We start from the raw sequence: 15,050 nt of genomic DNA, 5'->3' as shown, positions 1-15,050 counted from the left end.
GTATACGCAAATATATGCCTCCTATCCCTCGCTGTCTATCTCTTGGCTTGTCGCCTGTTCCTCGCAAAAGCAGTCAACCGGATCCCATAAGCCGCGCGCTCAAGCCAATTGAAGCCGAAGAAATGCGAGTAAAGTACATATAAATACAGAATAATGGGAACGATCGGTGGCACAAGCGAGTAATCATAGAAGATTGGAGTGCCGCTCTGTGCCTCCCTGAACGCCCGGCTTCCCAGCTGATGATGCCAGGGGAAAGCGGAAGGAGACAGTGTAAGCCGACATAACGAGAAGAAGAAGAACGGAAGAGAACGACATATCGTATAACCGTTATACGTCCATCCCAAACCAGATGAGCACTTGTCTCACTTCATCCTACCCGCATCTCATCACCCATCATGAAGCGCCATCAGTCCCACCAAGCATAGCCGCCTTGGATGCTCTCTGTCCGGCGTAGTGACCGGCCAGGCCCCTCTCCGCTGGCAAAGATTCCACCGATGTGGCTTGCCGATAACGTTGCATGCCGCGCCGGCTTACTCCGCTAGTCCGGGGTCTTGTCCCGAGCCCCACTTGGCGGAGAAGTGGATACGATGCTCCCGTTCGCTTCTCCCGTGCCGTCCCGTGCCGTCCCGTGTTCCGTCCGTCAAGTTTGGCAAGTCTCGTTGAACCTCCCCTCCCTTTACGATAGTATGAAAGATCGCGCTTGCCAACAAGCTCAGCCGCAATACCTGTCCGCTAAAAGAGAAAGATGAGAGCATATGATAAAAGCGGTGGGGAAAGGCGGAAATGAACAACAGAAAATCTTGCACGCCCCTGCGCTCACACAGCATTGGCGTCAGCTGCGTAACAAAATTGTCTTTCTGGTGGTCGTCTGTTCGCGTCCACCCGTTCCTTCGCTGAACCCGAGCGGCGCGTACAACCGAATGTCGGCTAGTTCCCGATTGAGCCCCAGGCCCTCGTTCCGTCGTCATACTTGAAAGTCCAGGCCCCATGCTTGGAGCCTTCCAACCGGTCTGTGCGACATGCAGTTGAGAACCGACGTCTCAAGTGACACACCTCGTGTCGCAAATGCCCCGATATAGTACCCCCAACTTGAACTTAGATTCGCCTTTCGATTTGCAACTCTTGCGTCGGGTATCTCTCGAGGATCGTGAAAGTCCTATGCCACCAAACGATACATGCCATGCCCGCCTGCCAGGAGCAGTTGGTTCCCGGTCTCACCGCACTGCATCCAATAAAGAGGTAGCCCAATTCCCAGGGGAAAGTGCAAAGCTGTGTTTGCGACTCAATAACGAAGCGCAAGTCCAGCTAGCAGATGCCCATTTTGACGGATTCACCGCATCCGCGAAGACCGACCGGAATTGCTCGAACTCATCGCCCATAATAAGCGTTTGGGCCAGAATGTCCATGTCCGGATGACTGCTGGTCCCCTGTTTCTCCGTACCATCCACTATAGCTTTCGCCAGGCTTCGCGTACGAATACGGTTGCTGCCATGAAGCGTAGCTGGACGGCGGAACGGCTCCTGCCGACAAGGAAGCGTTTGGGTCCATGGTAGTACCAGGGATTGTCTCGATCCCAGGAATCGTGGTCGCAATGGTCGGGGGATACACACTGTTGGCTGAGACGGCACTTGACTTGCGCTCGTACGAACGACTCGAATGGCTGCTGACCTGTGACATCGACGGATACTGCTGGTGGCCCGACATGCTTTCTGCGCTGAAGGACAGGGATCGGGAAGGAGGCGCAGGATACGACGACCAAGCAATCTCATCTCTTGTTGGTTCGCTGGATACAGATGCCGACCAGGTGGCCGACGGCGGTGGCGCATGCGTGTAGGGAGAGAATGCGGGCGTGACGGGGGAGTCACTCGGATACGACCTCCAGTCACTCGGCTTCGATGAGTTGGGACTGGTGTCCGCCGACATCCAGTTGGTCATTCCGTGCTGGCCATATTCATACGCCCTACCGCTTGACGCGCTCGACGGCACTTGGCGTTGGTTAGCTAAGTACTCGGACACCGGCGCAAAAGGGGTTTAGCGGCTCGGCAATGGCTGTCAGAACTTACTCTTGGGGTCCGGCGGATAAATTTCGCTCCCAGAAGACTTCACGGGTGGCGCCATGTTCTGAATGGAGGGCATTGCCAGTTGAGAATAGGGCTGGTGCCCGTGAATGTCAGATGGAATCCCTGGTTGCATAGCCGGGGATGACGATGCCGAGGGGATCTTTGGCCCCATAGATGATCGCGACCCCGACTTCTGTCTTGTGTCTAGAGGCGGTTGTTGGTCCACGGGGTAGAAACTGCATTCCTTTTTGAGGCGTATGCAGTTTATGCAACGGCCCTGAACGTCGCTTGGCGACGGGACACACCTGATCTTTCGGCGACGACAATGACCTTTGAGAAGTCTCAGCATCAGGGCTCTCGGCCAAGGACGGATTTCAAGTGACTACTCACCGCATGCAACAGAGGTCCGATGGTAGCCCAACTTATTTCTCCTTCTCTCCCCCGATGGATCCTGACCGGGTGCGATTGATTGTTGCGGCCCAGTGGTCTGAGCCGACTGGCCTTGGCCCTGCGATAGCCCGACGACCGGCGTCGATATCGACCGCTTCAACTTCAATGAGTCCGATCGATCCCTGGGTGAAACAGTTGGGTCTGGATCCATTGCCGAGGACGCGTGCGGAGGCGCGGGATAGCTGGGTAGGTATCCAGTTGGTGGCATGTCCATATCGGCGCCTGGAGGCGGCGGCGGGTATTGGTAGGCCATGATATCTGTCATGAGCTCTGTCGGTGGTACGGCAGGGTAGGCGCCTGGGTCGCTGGATGCCCAGCACTCCGAAATCGATCTCAAGGACGGCGGAGCAACGACTTCCATGTATCAAGTTCGCTATGGCTCGCCCGGCAACATCAGCAAGGTACCAACGGCGGCAGGTGGCGACTGAGTAACAGATATCACCGTCCGTAGGTCTAGGTGCCGCGAGAGTAAGCTAACCCCACAATCGGTGATACTAACGACCGGTCCCGGAGCTCTCTGGTGGCATAAGCAAGCCGGAGTCAGAAGGTCGTCGTCTGACAAGTGATCAAGCTCAAAGGCGTCCGTGAATCAGATATGATGCCGACGGGTTTGTCGGAGAGAGAGCCAGACACGCCCGCGGACAGGTCGTCGCGAGCGGCGGGGGGGTCGGCCAATCGAGGTGATCTTGCGGTTCGCAGCACTTGGGGGGCGATACAGATCCAACGAACCTGACTGGCGACTGAAATCACCACGTCTGGCTCAGCCTAGCCCAATTCAACTGGCAGATAGAACTCGGTGGCAGCTGGAGCTCACTGCAGGGGCACACTGAAGCTGGGGCTATATGCGGAGCCGAGCCAAGTCTACCCGCGTGTGCGCTTTCAAGAGAGGTGCCAAGAGAGAACGCTTGCGTGCCTTCTCTAGAAGAAGCGCCTGGGGTCCGAGGACCACGAGCAAAAGCTTAACGGGTGGATTCTGGGGTATGTCCAGTGCAGAGGACGCCGTGTGGAGGGATTCACGCAACGCACGAACCAGTCGAACCAAGGGTTGGCTGAAATGGACTCGGAGGGCGTGAGGGAGTTTGGCAGCCGTGTTGAAGGCACAGCTCACACCCCGAATCCTGGATACCTGATCTTGGGTGGCAGGCAGAACAGGGGGCTTGCCGCAGCTACTGTTTTTGGAAGCCCCTGTGCAACCTTTGGGAGCTTTGGCGTCGGGGCCTTGTTCGAGATACCGGGGGTGGCTTGGGGAATGGGACCGTCGGCCACAAGAGGGCTTCCGCCGAACACTGTCGGTGGTGTGGTGCGAATGTGTATGCGCGTGGTTGGGATATCTTCAATCGAGCTGCGTGGAGACCCTTCCTCTCGGCGGACAAGCGGGAGAGTCTTGGTGATGGGCTGTCTAAATACCGGGTATGTCTAGGAGCCGCAGGTGAGCCTCACTTTTTAACCGGTTAAGCATCCGCTAAGACGTGGTTGGTTGCTCCAGGTAGCTTCGCCAATGCAGGCAGGTAGAGTGGGATGAGTCGATGATGGCGAGTCCCAGAGGGTTGCAATTCTATTGCCGAGCTGCGAATAAGCAGCAAAGTGTCTTGGCCATTCAGCTGCCAGAGTGGTGGGCTTCCAACCGGGGATGGCAGAGCAAATCCCGTTGACACAATATAAGGGGTGGTAGCGAGCGGCGCGGCGACTCCAACGTCGACTGCAATGAACTTCGGGCCCTCGAATGCGTGGGAAGCGACAGACTTGTCCACACGCTTGGCGGACCAGGAAGCTTGAAGAACGCAGGAATCGGGACTTTGTTGACTTTGTTGACGTGCCGGGCGGGAGGCACCGGGGCTAAGCGGTCTGCTGTTCTTGCTTTTTTCAAGGCTGGTCTTTGTTTTTCCAGACTGTTTCTCCCTCGACCTTCTATACCCCCCTGGCTGCTCTTTCCCAAAGAGCCCGGTAACTGGGCTGCCCAAAGGACCCAAGGTGCGGATTTGGGCGACAATGTGATGAAAGGAGAACGGCGTGGTGTAAGACACGCGTGCCTGATACCGGTTGCAGGCAACCCAGCGTTGTTTTGACAAGTGTTGTGATGTCGGCGACGCGGTGCTGTTGGAGAGAAATCGAGCCTATTAAGAGCGGCAAGCCGTTTATACCGGCGGCGTAACCGGTCTTGGGAAGGAGTGGTGGCGAGATCAGGACTTAGGTGACAATGGTCGTTACGTCAATTAAAGGAAGAGCACACATGAAAGGGTGCGCTTTCCTCGTCGTCTCTTTATTCTGCGGCCAGGAGCAACAGCGGAGACGCGATGAGCGCAACCGGACAAGGTACGAAGCAGCCAAACGCCAGGACGGCGATCTCTGGGCTTGAAGCAAAAAAGTAAAAAAAAAGAGTCTGGAGAATAAGAAGGCCATTCAACGCAGTTTCACTCGGCTTCGCATCGAGGGCTTCCCTGCGATGCCAGGCCCCGGAGGCTAACATGGAAAAATAGCTGTTAGCTACCAGGGGGCATGGGTTAATTCATCCTTTGATCATTGCCAAAGGCTGAAACACCGTTTCCAGCATTTGGCTCTTCGGAAAGAAGTACAGATTTTTTTCCCCATAACTCTCTCACGGCGCTCCCTTGTCGCTTCTCGACCATTAACCGATGTGGTAATCAGGGTCAACACAACTCATCTCGGGGATGTCTCTTCCCCCGTTCACCCTTCCATGCCTGTGAAGATTGGGATTGGCCCGTACCCCCATTCTTCCGTTGACGGCCACCCCAACCAGATACCCCGGCTGCGGCTTGATTTCGGCGGCAATCCGCTAGGTACGCAAATAGCAGAACTTACAAGTGTATATATGTATGTAAGTAATGTACGTGCGGCGCTGGTGTCAGTTGTGTGCGCCTTGGGCAGTTCCTGGATGGCCGAGCCTGTTTGGGGTTCGAACGGTGACTTCATCTTGTTCCTTTCGACGGACCTTCTCTTTGTCGCTTGCACCCAAGAATCGCCGGGGAGGGAGCGTAGTATCCTTGTCCAAGGCCGGGGGTGGTTCATGCGCAAAAGGGTCGTACTCGGGCCGGGAACGATCCCCATGAAGGAGATCTGATCTCGGAATCTGAGGAACGGGTGCGGAAGGCGATCAAGAAGCCTGGAATGTCGTCCAGGGTCCAAGCGCAGAGCGGACCGGTCGCTGATGAGCTTACAGGGCAGCGTTGGATAAGTGCAACATCAATAACGGCTAGGCGACCGTGAGTTCGCAACAATAGCCACAAATTCGGAGAGCACGGATAGGCCCATCAAATTCCGTTGAGTCGCGTTGTGTTGGTAGATGGCTCGAGACATTCTCATCGGGCGCGCGGCGTGTCGTCTTCCAGGTTGTCAAAGAATCCCTGCCCTTGTCTGGGGGAGTTTGTGAATCCCCTGGGCCAGGTGTAACAATCGCCAGGGGTTTTGGTGCCGCCTGGATTTACGCAACCGCAGCGCGCGTCCTCCGAAGCAACCCCTGTCTCTTCAGCAACTGTTCCCCATTTAGGACAAGCGCATCTCCATCTCAGCTAGGTACCTAGCTGAGCATTGCTAAGGTGCTCTCTTTCAATCACATTGCTCATACGACAGCTGGGTGGTGCTGGGGCATCGGATGGCGTTGGTTCGCAGTCCTGGTTGGATCACGGTTGCATTTTGCGGAATAAACTGCGCTTTGCTTGAAAAGGACCTAGCGAAATCATACACGGGTACCCGTACGTATCGTACTGTACTAAGGACACCGAGAGTTTCGAGAACCAGATTGATGAGGTTCATCAAAGGTCGAGCCATGGAATGAAGCAATGGAAGAAGGGAATCCAAGGCCCCCGGCCGGGTGGGCCGTCAGCCATATCATGCAGTGAAGTTGCTCGCAGCAACTTCAGCAAGCCAGAGCAAGGAGCGTCAGCCCGCCAAACCAGGTTTTGTCTGAGACTGCTAGTGCCGGGTACCTTGCATAGCGTCCAACTGTGAGTTGGGTGGTGAGTGGTCGCGCGCCGCCTTCGAAGTTCGGACGACGAGCTGATCGCAGTCGCATTAGGCGGGAATGGGTTCCTGGTATTGGCTCGACTTCCCTCACACACCTGCTGTCAATCCTTTCATTTCCTCCCTCCGTTCCTCCAGCATGTTGCACGACGCACCGCCATACCACTTCGATTTTGGCTATTTTGGATGCAGAGCGACGCCGACAATTTAGCTATCTGGGCAGCATAGCCAGCAAACTGGTAAAATGCCGCTAGATTTGATATCGTGCTCCAAGTCATCCTAACCATCCTAACCCCCCACTCCCGAGTTCCTGTGGGTTCACTCACATCGGTTTGAGACTGATGTTGCAGTAAGCTGTACATACATACTAGTACATACCGTACATACTACTTGCAGATGGGGTAGCATCGGGTTCCCCGTCCGGACAGATACTATACGTATTCACATATCTTGCAGACGATCAGCTCACCGGTCCTGAGTGTAGATGAAGTGCGAATTGGATCGTACTGTAATGTTTGTACGTAGTGCGTACATAAGAAGCCGGAAGCCAACGGGGTGAGGTCATGACGCGGTTTTTTCCGATTTGAGTATCTGTACGAAGTACGGAATATATCCGTACTATGCTCCGATGAGGTACCCTTGGCCGCTATTCCGAAGTCTCAATGTTTCCGCTGACTATAGTAGCTTGTGTCCATTCAAGCCACGGGGCTCTCGGCCGGAAGGTAATGATTTTAGCGTCGTCGGCATATCCCGGCCGAAATTCGAATCTTCCGAGAACCGCTTCTAGAAGGAAAGAAGAAGTAATAAAGCCAATATGCCATGAGCCCGGGATAGGACGAGTGCGCTAATAAGCGCACCAAGCCATTCGCACGGCCTGAGAGATCAGACATTGGTCCGGCCTGAAACTCTGGGGCACCGGACTGGCCGAACTCGTCAAAATCGTCAAAACATGGTCCCTGCCGGCCGCAAATGATCTCGATTGTAGTGACCCAACACCACCATACATCCTTTCTAGCAATAAAGATTGCCAACATTTCTTGTCACAGCTTGTGCCTGAGCTGACACAACCACCAAAGTGCTGCAGTAGGCCCCACGGATTCTTCGGAACTCAGGCCCGGATTTGCGCTGGGGAATCGGAAACGTTCTAGAGCAGCCCTAATACTGAGCTTACTTGCCGTGCCTGCTTGCTCTGTTAGTACTACTAGTAATAGTCTGTACATTACAGAAGTAAGATATTGTATTGTACTTGTATGTACAACGGTCTTCCAGACCCTAGGTAAGGTACCGTTCTAAGTGGTATTGTTCGCCAAATACGACACGGCTAACCGGTAACCGTCACCGTGATCCCGATATAACCAAACTCCCACCAATTGGAATCCATCCTACTATGCGGCAACGTTTACCAAGCCCGGGTCTACACCTACTCCGACATTTTAGTGTAGGCCAAACCACTGTTTTCAGAAAGTTCTGCACAGTATTGTCGCAGTAGCCTTCGGTTGGCGTTAACGAGATATGAATACTCTGTGTAATGTTAGTAAGGTAGGATGTAAGATACCTTACGGTCCGTGGAAGTGACAGGTCGTTCCGATAGGCCGAAATAAAAATGCGGTCTCGAATACACTCCCTCTTGGGAACTGAGATTGTGATACTTGCATTCTACACCGTAGACTCTGCATTGCAAGCCAGAGCAAACATCCCACAAATAGTGTAGCTAGTAGCTAAGGTATGCTGCGCGCAGTATGTGTTGCATCGGACAGTTCAGCACCCGCAGGTTCTAGGTCATGACGGAGGAAGAGAAGTCCAACTCCAGAATTTGAACTTCCACCTTCAAATTTCTCGAGTGTGTCCATTGTCTGACGTCTCGGATGCAGATGACACCACCACCCTGCAAGCATGAGCTGAGCCACAAAACCATCATTCTTGGAACCGGTTTTGCTTTGTTCAGCACATACGGTCATTTCCCTAGCGTGGCAATCACTTCACAAGCATCTTGCAGCTGCATCCGCCTGCACGAATGTTACAGCATCTATGGCGTCTGGCTCGGGTCTCCGGATGAAGCCCCTCGAATATGTGGCTGTTAGGCAACAAAAGACAGGCAAATTAGGTTCGCAGCGATGCCTGTTGCCTCGATACCCAACTTGTCTCGCCATAGACCGTTTGCAAAACAGTGCGATAATACAGTACAAGGCATCTAGGCCTCCTCGAACACGCCGTCGACTTGCGCTGCCTATCAGTTGGCCGACATGAATACCTAATAACCCAAGCTGTCTCTGCGAGTTTGATCTTCCTTTAGCCAGAATGGTCTAAAGGAGTTATCGATTACCCCTATCCAGCTCTCTTTTCGAAGCTTTACACAATTCTGGCAAAATCGGTGGTCGGCCCGTCGTCGCTTGGTCCTGAGAGGGCTCACCCCCTGTTCAAGTTGGCGACGGGCCGATGTTGAAGGTGCGATATCTGCTTGCTTTAGCAAGTGACTACCCAAAGTACTAATGTCCGAATGGGAATGGAGACAGCGAGCGGCGTGTGAAGTTGCAACGGAACCCCTGCCGTGGCCGCCGTTAGCTAGAGTTGGTACTGCAGACCACACCTCAGCCGTGGATCCGCTGGATCTTGATGATACGGTGTCTTCCCGATCCAACGGCACGGACATTCCACACTACCGTTGTGTCCTCCAATTCCGTAGGTAACTAAGGTAGGCCGTCGATGAACTTCACATGGCCGTTGGGTATTACCATACCGCTGTACCGAAGAAGCCCTCGGCTACCTTATGGCGCAAGGTTCGCCCAAGCTCAGAGACAAACCGCTCTTGCGGTATTTGCAGCAACCCAAGAGCCTCTGACGGAAATCCCGCACACGCTGACTGCTAGCGTCGGCGGTTACATCGCATCTCGCCATCGCAGCACTCGGGTTATTGAATGAGACACTACCTACCTTCGCTAACAAGCACTCACTCGGCTTGCAGGTGAGACAGTGTCCCAAACCCGCATCGACTGTATCACTACATTTGGCACCCGGTATGTACATACTACTCCCGGGACTGTGTGTCTCATTCGGCGGCATTGCGGTGCCATGTATGTAGACCGAACCGGCCTCGTTTGTGTTGCCTGGATGCGCGGTAACTCCAGGACTACGGCTAACTGATGGGTCGGTCGATTCGACCGCCTAAGAAGGATGGTGGGAGAATCAGAGTGAACTACCTTATGAACAAAGCTCGTCAAGATTTAGGCTGGCGGCTTTTCCAGCCATTGTGAGCCACCCAACCATCACGGCGGTATACCGCTAGTAACAAGAAGCGGAATGGAGCAGCCACTTCCGTCGGCATAGGCCAACGAGATCTCATCCGGGCCGTTTCCTACGCGGGCTTTCCCGAACCTTAACTAACGTTACTGGCAAGACGTCGCATTCAAGCCGAAAGGCTCGAGAGGTCGGGCAATGAACCGGCATGTGATTCCAGCGTCTCTCATAGCTTTGGATGCCTTTGACGTCGGGAATGCGCTTGAAGACCTGAGCCCCCCTTTCCGCGTCGAGATATAGATGCATTACATGTACAAACTCATGTGCTACAAACATGTCTACATGGAAAAGATTTTCCCTCATCTCCTCCCTGTCAACTGCCATGCAGCTTTCTCTCGGATCATTCCGGAGCCTATTTTCCAGGTATCAATCACTGTGCTGGGTGTGTCCCATCTTCGTCACAGCACTCAGGCACCATGGCGGGCTGTGGCCAACCATTCACAGAGCTCGTCTTAAGCCTCCTTCGGCCCCGTTGGGGACTACTGCAGGGAAGGGCCGGCACTTGTCGGCTCCCTTCCGTCAGTTGTCTCGGACCTATTGTAAGACACCCCCGGCTACGGTGAAAACCACTGGCCCGGAGCAGGCTGACGATGCCATTCTTGTTCTAGCCTATTTGACCTCTGCAGTCCAAGGGCCCCTGTTGATTTGTACCCCGGTGATAGTGGGTGCTTGGGCTATGGGGAACCGAGAGCACACAGCGGTGTATGCAATCCGCAATACTCTCAGTGTCATGTTCTCTCAGCTTTGCCTGCATGGGGCATGAATACGGGTTGAATCAGTCCCGCAGCCTCCAATGCCTCCTCTGATATGTTGCAAATCCTAGACATTTTTCCGCCAGAGGTGATCGCAAGATTAATTCCTCGATCAGCCCGAGAAACAATATTAGTACCGAATCCTGCACAAGCTGGAATATTGTACAATACATGACGATGAAATGTCCTCTGACCCTTGACTCACTCTCTCCTCACATATATCAGGTAAACTGAAGGTATTTTCCAAGCATTTTAACAAAACCGCCCAAAAAAAGCAGACAAAGCCCACCGACACCGACCAAGGGACAAGTTATAAGACAGGGAAAATATACACGACGCCCAACAACAGCCATCTGCGACCCTATCCTCGGCTTAGTGTCACCTACACCGAACAGCAAGCAGCCGCCGCCTGCGGGAGGCAGACATGCTGCTCCGACCCAACGCTCTCTAGATGCTCGGACTTGACCGACGCCACAGAGCCGTTGCCATTGCTGTTGGCATAGCCGCTGTCTTCGCGCGCAATGAAGGTCTCGTGCAGGAAGGCCAGGAACCGGTCGACATCCTGGCGAGTGCTCATGGCGCCGAGGCTGGCTCGTACAACTCTGCGGGACGAAGCTGTTAGCACAGGAAAAGGGAGAAAAGGGGGGAGAAAAGAGATGATGATGCAGTGACAGTAGGTGGACAGCTTACCCCGTAGGCAACTCGTTGATTAGGCTCAATCCGTAGGGCCCTGCGATTGTCAGCCACCAAACGAGCAAGGTGAGAGAGAGAGAGAGATCCCATCGAGGATCTGGAGCAGCGTACCACAATGGTGACCCGCCGACTTTGCCCGGTTCAAGTGCCACGGCTCGTACTGCAGCGCGGTGTACAGTCCTCCGGGACAACAGATGCCTGTAGGTATTGTACATTGCATTGGTTAGCCTTTGTTCATTCCCCCCTCCCCTGCCCGGGTTGTTGCCCGAACAAAATGGGATTCTTACTTACCCCCTGATCGCACGTAAACCCCCCTCTCGTTAGCCATCCTCTCCACCGTGGCGTATGATTCGTATCCCCCATCCGCCCTGAACACGTTGAAGGCCACAGTCGCGCCCTGACGCCTGGCATCCCCGTATCCTGTAACCCTGCTTCCGCCCTGGGCCTCGTACACCATGCACAACGGCTGCCCGTTGCGATACCTCAGCGCCCTCATCCCCTCATATAACCTCCTTGCCAAGGCGGTAGTATGCGCCGAGACGTTCTCCATCGACCCGTACAGCTCGGCATGCACGTCGATGGCCTCCCCCAGCGCCAAGATGCTGTGGAACGGCAAGGTTCCGTCCTCGAGACCCTCGTGCAGCGCACCACCACCATCACCGCCCACCTGATGATGATCCCCACCCTCCCCCCTAGTGTTCTCCAGCCCCTTCGACAGATGCCACGCGCCGCCAATGGCACTCACCATCGACACGGTCCCGCCGCCAAAGTACTTCCTCAGCGCGAGGATGTGGCCGGACTCCTTGCGGACCACCAGCCCGCCCAGGTCGGGGAAGCCAAAGATCTTGTAGAACGACACGCAGGTGAAATCCGGGGCCGCATCCGGGTCCGCAAAAACCTTCGCCATGGGGCAGGTCATGGCCAGCGCCGCCGCATCCAGCAGGGTATACGTATCCCGTCCCCCAGCACCAGCCCGTCGTAGTCGGCGCAGCCTGCCGGCCCACTCGAGCGGCAGCCTCCGGCCCGTGAGGTTCGACTGGCCCGGGTAGGCGAACAGGCCCAGGCTGGAGACCCTTTTCCCGTCCACACGACCACCACCACCATCATAATAAGCATAAGCATAAGAAGAAGAAGAAGCATCATGGCCATGACCATGACCATCCGAAGACAACCAAGCCTCCACGTCGGCGTCGCCCTCAAAGACGGTGTGGTCCCCGCCGGTCAGCTCGCGCACGCCCACGAGGCTGGTGTGGGCGTCGGCGTGGTAGCCGTACCAGAACCGGCCCGCGCGGGTCTGCTCGCCCAGGTCGCGGAAGGCGTCGGCCACCAGCTTGATGGCGGCCGTGGCGTTGGCCGTGAAGACCAGGTCGAAGTGGCGCGGGTCGGCGCCCAGGAAGCGCAGCGCCCGCAGCCGCACGCTATCCACCACGTCGCCCGACAGCTGGGCGGGGCGGTTGGCCGAGTGCGGGTTGCCGTACAGGTTGGCCAGCAGTTTGTCGGTCGTGCGGGCGATGGTGGAGGCGGCGTAGATGGTGGTGCCGCTGTGGTCGAGGTAGGTTCCTGTGAATGAACACAAAGAGAGAAAATAAGAGTTAGTTTAGTTTTCTCGTAAGGGTGGAGAGAAGAAGGGGAGGGGAGTGAGAAAGAAAAGGAGAGGAGAGGAGAGGAGAGGAGAGGAGAGGAGAGGAGAGGAGAGGAGAGGAGAGGAGAGGAGAAGGGGATGAGAGAGTGAGAGAGAAAGAGAGAGAAAGAAAGATTGGAGATGTAAATGTAAAATCCTCACCGTGGCTCATATGGGGGTATTCTTCCTGGCGGATGAGCTCGACCGGCTTGGGGTAGAGCTCCTGCGCCTGCGGCTCAACACGGGCGTCATTGTCCAGGACAATATCATCATGGTGGGAGGCATCTTGTGAGTCAGTGGCGGGCGCCGGGAGTGCATGTCTGACACCCGGGCTAAGCCTGCGGCTCAGGGAAGCCAGAGACTTGCGTCGCCACGAGTTCTCCTTCTCCGATGGGGCCTGTTTCACTTGGTCGTGGGAGACCGAGGAAGGGCCCTCGTGCTTTCGCCTCGACAGCCGGAGAAGGACAGTGGATCGAGCCATTGGGAAGAAGAGGAGGGCGGTGTTTTTGGCGGGACTGGGCTGAGACAGGCGTTTGTCTGTCTGGTGTTCGGATTGAGAACCAACAACCTGATACTTATATATATCATGAGCCGCTCCCTCCCCCCTCCCCCCTCTGCCCTCCTCGCAGGTACAAGTCTACATCTCGGGTGTGTGTTAGGTCTATCACACCAGCAAACCTGAGCTGAGAGGGTTACCTTCGGCTTCAATAGTCCAGCAGCGCATGGGAGGCTCAGCGTGCGTCAATGTGCCACCAACAATCGTCCAGGGGAGCCCGCAGATGGGTTGTGTGCCTTGGAATGTGAAGTGAACATCACATCATCGGCCGCTCTCCGGGACGAGCACGCCCCCTTCCCCGGACGAACAGGCAGGTTGGTGAGGCCGCTGGTTGGCTACTACGTGATCACCCGCTTGTTGGAGCACACTTGACCTGGCATCCCAGCCAGTCCCGCACACTAGTCGAGTTTTGTACGGTGATGAGATGAAGCGGCAAGTGATGATCGCTAGGGAGATAGCAGGGACACCACCCAGCCGGTGGGGTACCGAGTTTAGCTGGCTGACTACGGACACCAACGGCCGGTTCGCCACCACCGCAAGTTTCCTGTATCTCACGCACCTAGGTATGTAGATGTGTGTGTAAGCTCTCCGCCGCCCTGGCAAACGCAAGGCTGTATGAGGCGTGAGGGGGGGACCGCTTGGATTCGGGACTCCATCGTCGCTTTCCCTCGGACTCTTGGTTGGGCCCGGGGGTGGGGGATGCACGTTTTCCCTGCCAGTCAAGCCATCGGTCTGTCCGAGCACCGGTGGACGGGCTGCCAGCGCCTTACTGAGCTCCAGGCAAGGCAGCAATTGCCAATAGCAGGCGCCTGTTCAGCCTGGCGCGCGTGTGTCGAACGCCTTGCGTGAGGTAGGTAGTGAGGAGTCAGGGCTAAGATAGCTGAGCCCGCAGTGGCGAGGTCGATTTCCGGATCTGAAGCCGCGAGGTAACGACTTCGTTCTCGCCTAGGACCGCCAACGATGGCGAGCATGCCGAAGTGAGATTCTACCCTACTGTGTATGGTAGTGTAAGGTATCTGGCATACCAAGGCAGGGGATTGGCCAGCCAGTCCGAGCCAGATCAGCGGGACAGGGCAGCCCTGGCTGTTCAGATCGGCAGGGCCGACAGAGGATGGGTGAATGAACGGGTAGGTTGGCAGGCGGGTGACAGCCCTATCGGAAACTCGCCTGCAGCTATATCGTTAACCGGGTGGCGCACGCGTGCAGCTTGGACTGTTCACGCCGATGGGAGAGAGATTTCGGATTTTGGGATTACCAAGACCGGGTTGCCTCTACACTAGCCTCGAGTGCTGTCCCTTTTGGGGCAGATCACAGACCTGGACATCCCCGAGGACGGCGATGTCGCCGATTTGCATAGCCAAAGGGCGACGATGATTTGTTGCCGCACCCGCCCGTCTCCCCTTTCGGAAGGGGGGTGGGTGACATTCGAGGCTGACGCTACGCAGTTGGGCGCCCAAGACATTTCCTTCATCTCTCTGCAAGATGCGCGGAAGGCCGCAGCAGTTCATCTGACATGGAGGGCATGTCTCAGCCGTAGCAAATCCGGGAAACTGCTCGTGGCTTTTCTTTTGCTAGTTAACGTCACAGTGAGATGATGAACTACAGAACATACCTTGTCTTACATGCATAGCTGGGTCACCTACATC

The 15,050-nt window shown here is 55.6% G+C and overlaps 2 protein-coding genes across 2 annotated transcripts; both read right to left on the bottom strand.

Moving 5' to 3' along the window:
• Positions 1 to 1,178: 1,178 nt before the first annotated feature.
• B0T15DRAFT_41406 (uncharacterized protein) lies at positions 1,179 to 3,217 on the bottom strand. Its single transcript, XM_062865435.1, has 3 exons — positions 2,451 to 3,217; positions 2,064 to 2,390; positions 1,179 to 1,985 (listed from the first exon to the last, which is right to left on the bottom strand). Exons 1-3 carry the CDS (start codon positions 2,869 to 2,871, stop codon positions 1,369 to 1,371), a joined length of 1,365 nt encoding a protein of 454 aa, XP_062726315.1. The 5' UTR covers positions 2,872 to 3,217; the 3' UTR covers positions 1,179 to 1,368.
• A 7,513-nt stretch (positions 3,218 to 10,730) lies between these two features.
• Positions 10,731 to 13,465, bottom strand: B0T15DRAFT_41322 (pyridoxal phosphate-dependent transferase). Its single transcript, XM_062865419.1, has 5 exons — positions 13,011 to 13,465; positions 11,519 to 12,787; positions 11,339 to 11,425; positions 11,225 to 11,264; positions 10,731 to 11,136 (listed from the first exon to the last, which is right to left on the bottom strand). The coding sequence occupies exons 1-5, from the start codon at positions 13,327 to 13,329 to the stop codon at positions 10,917 to 10,919; spliced, it is 1,935 nt and encodes a 644-aa protein (XP_062726314.1). The 5' UTR covers positions 13,330 to 13,465; the 3' UTR covers positions 10,731 to 10,916.
• Between the last annotated feature and the right edge of the window lie 1,585 nt (positions 13,466 to 15,050).

This window comes from Chaetomium strumarium, assembly GCF_033439665.1.
Source record: "Chaetomium strumarium strain CBS 333.67 chromosome Unknown B0T15scaffold_1, whole genome shotgun sequence".
In the NCBI taxonomy this organism is placed as follows: domain Eukaryota; kingdom Fungi; phylum Ascomycota; class Sordariomycetes; order Sordariales; family Chaetomiaceae; genus Chaetomium; species Chaetomium strumarium.
Note: the sequence above shows the minus strand (reverse complement) of the source record. Positions and strands in the feature narration are given on the sequence as shown.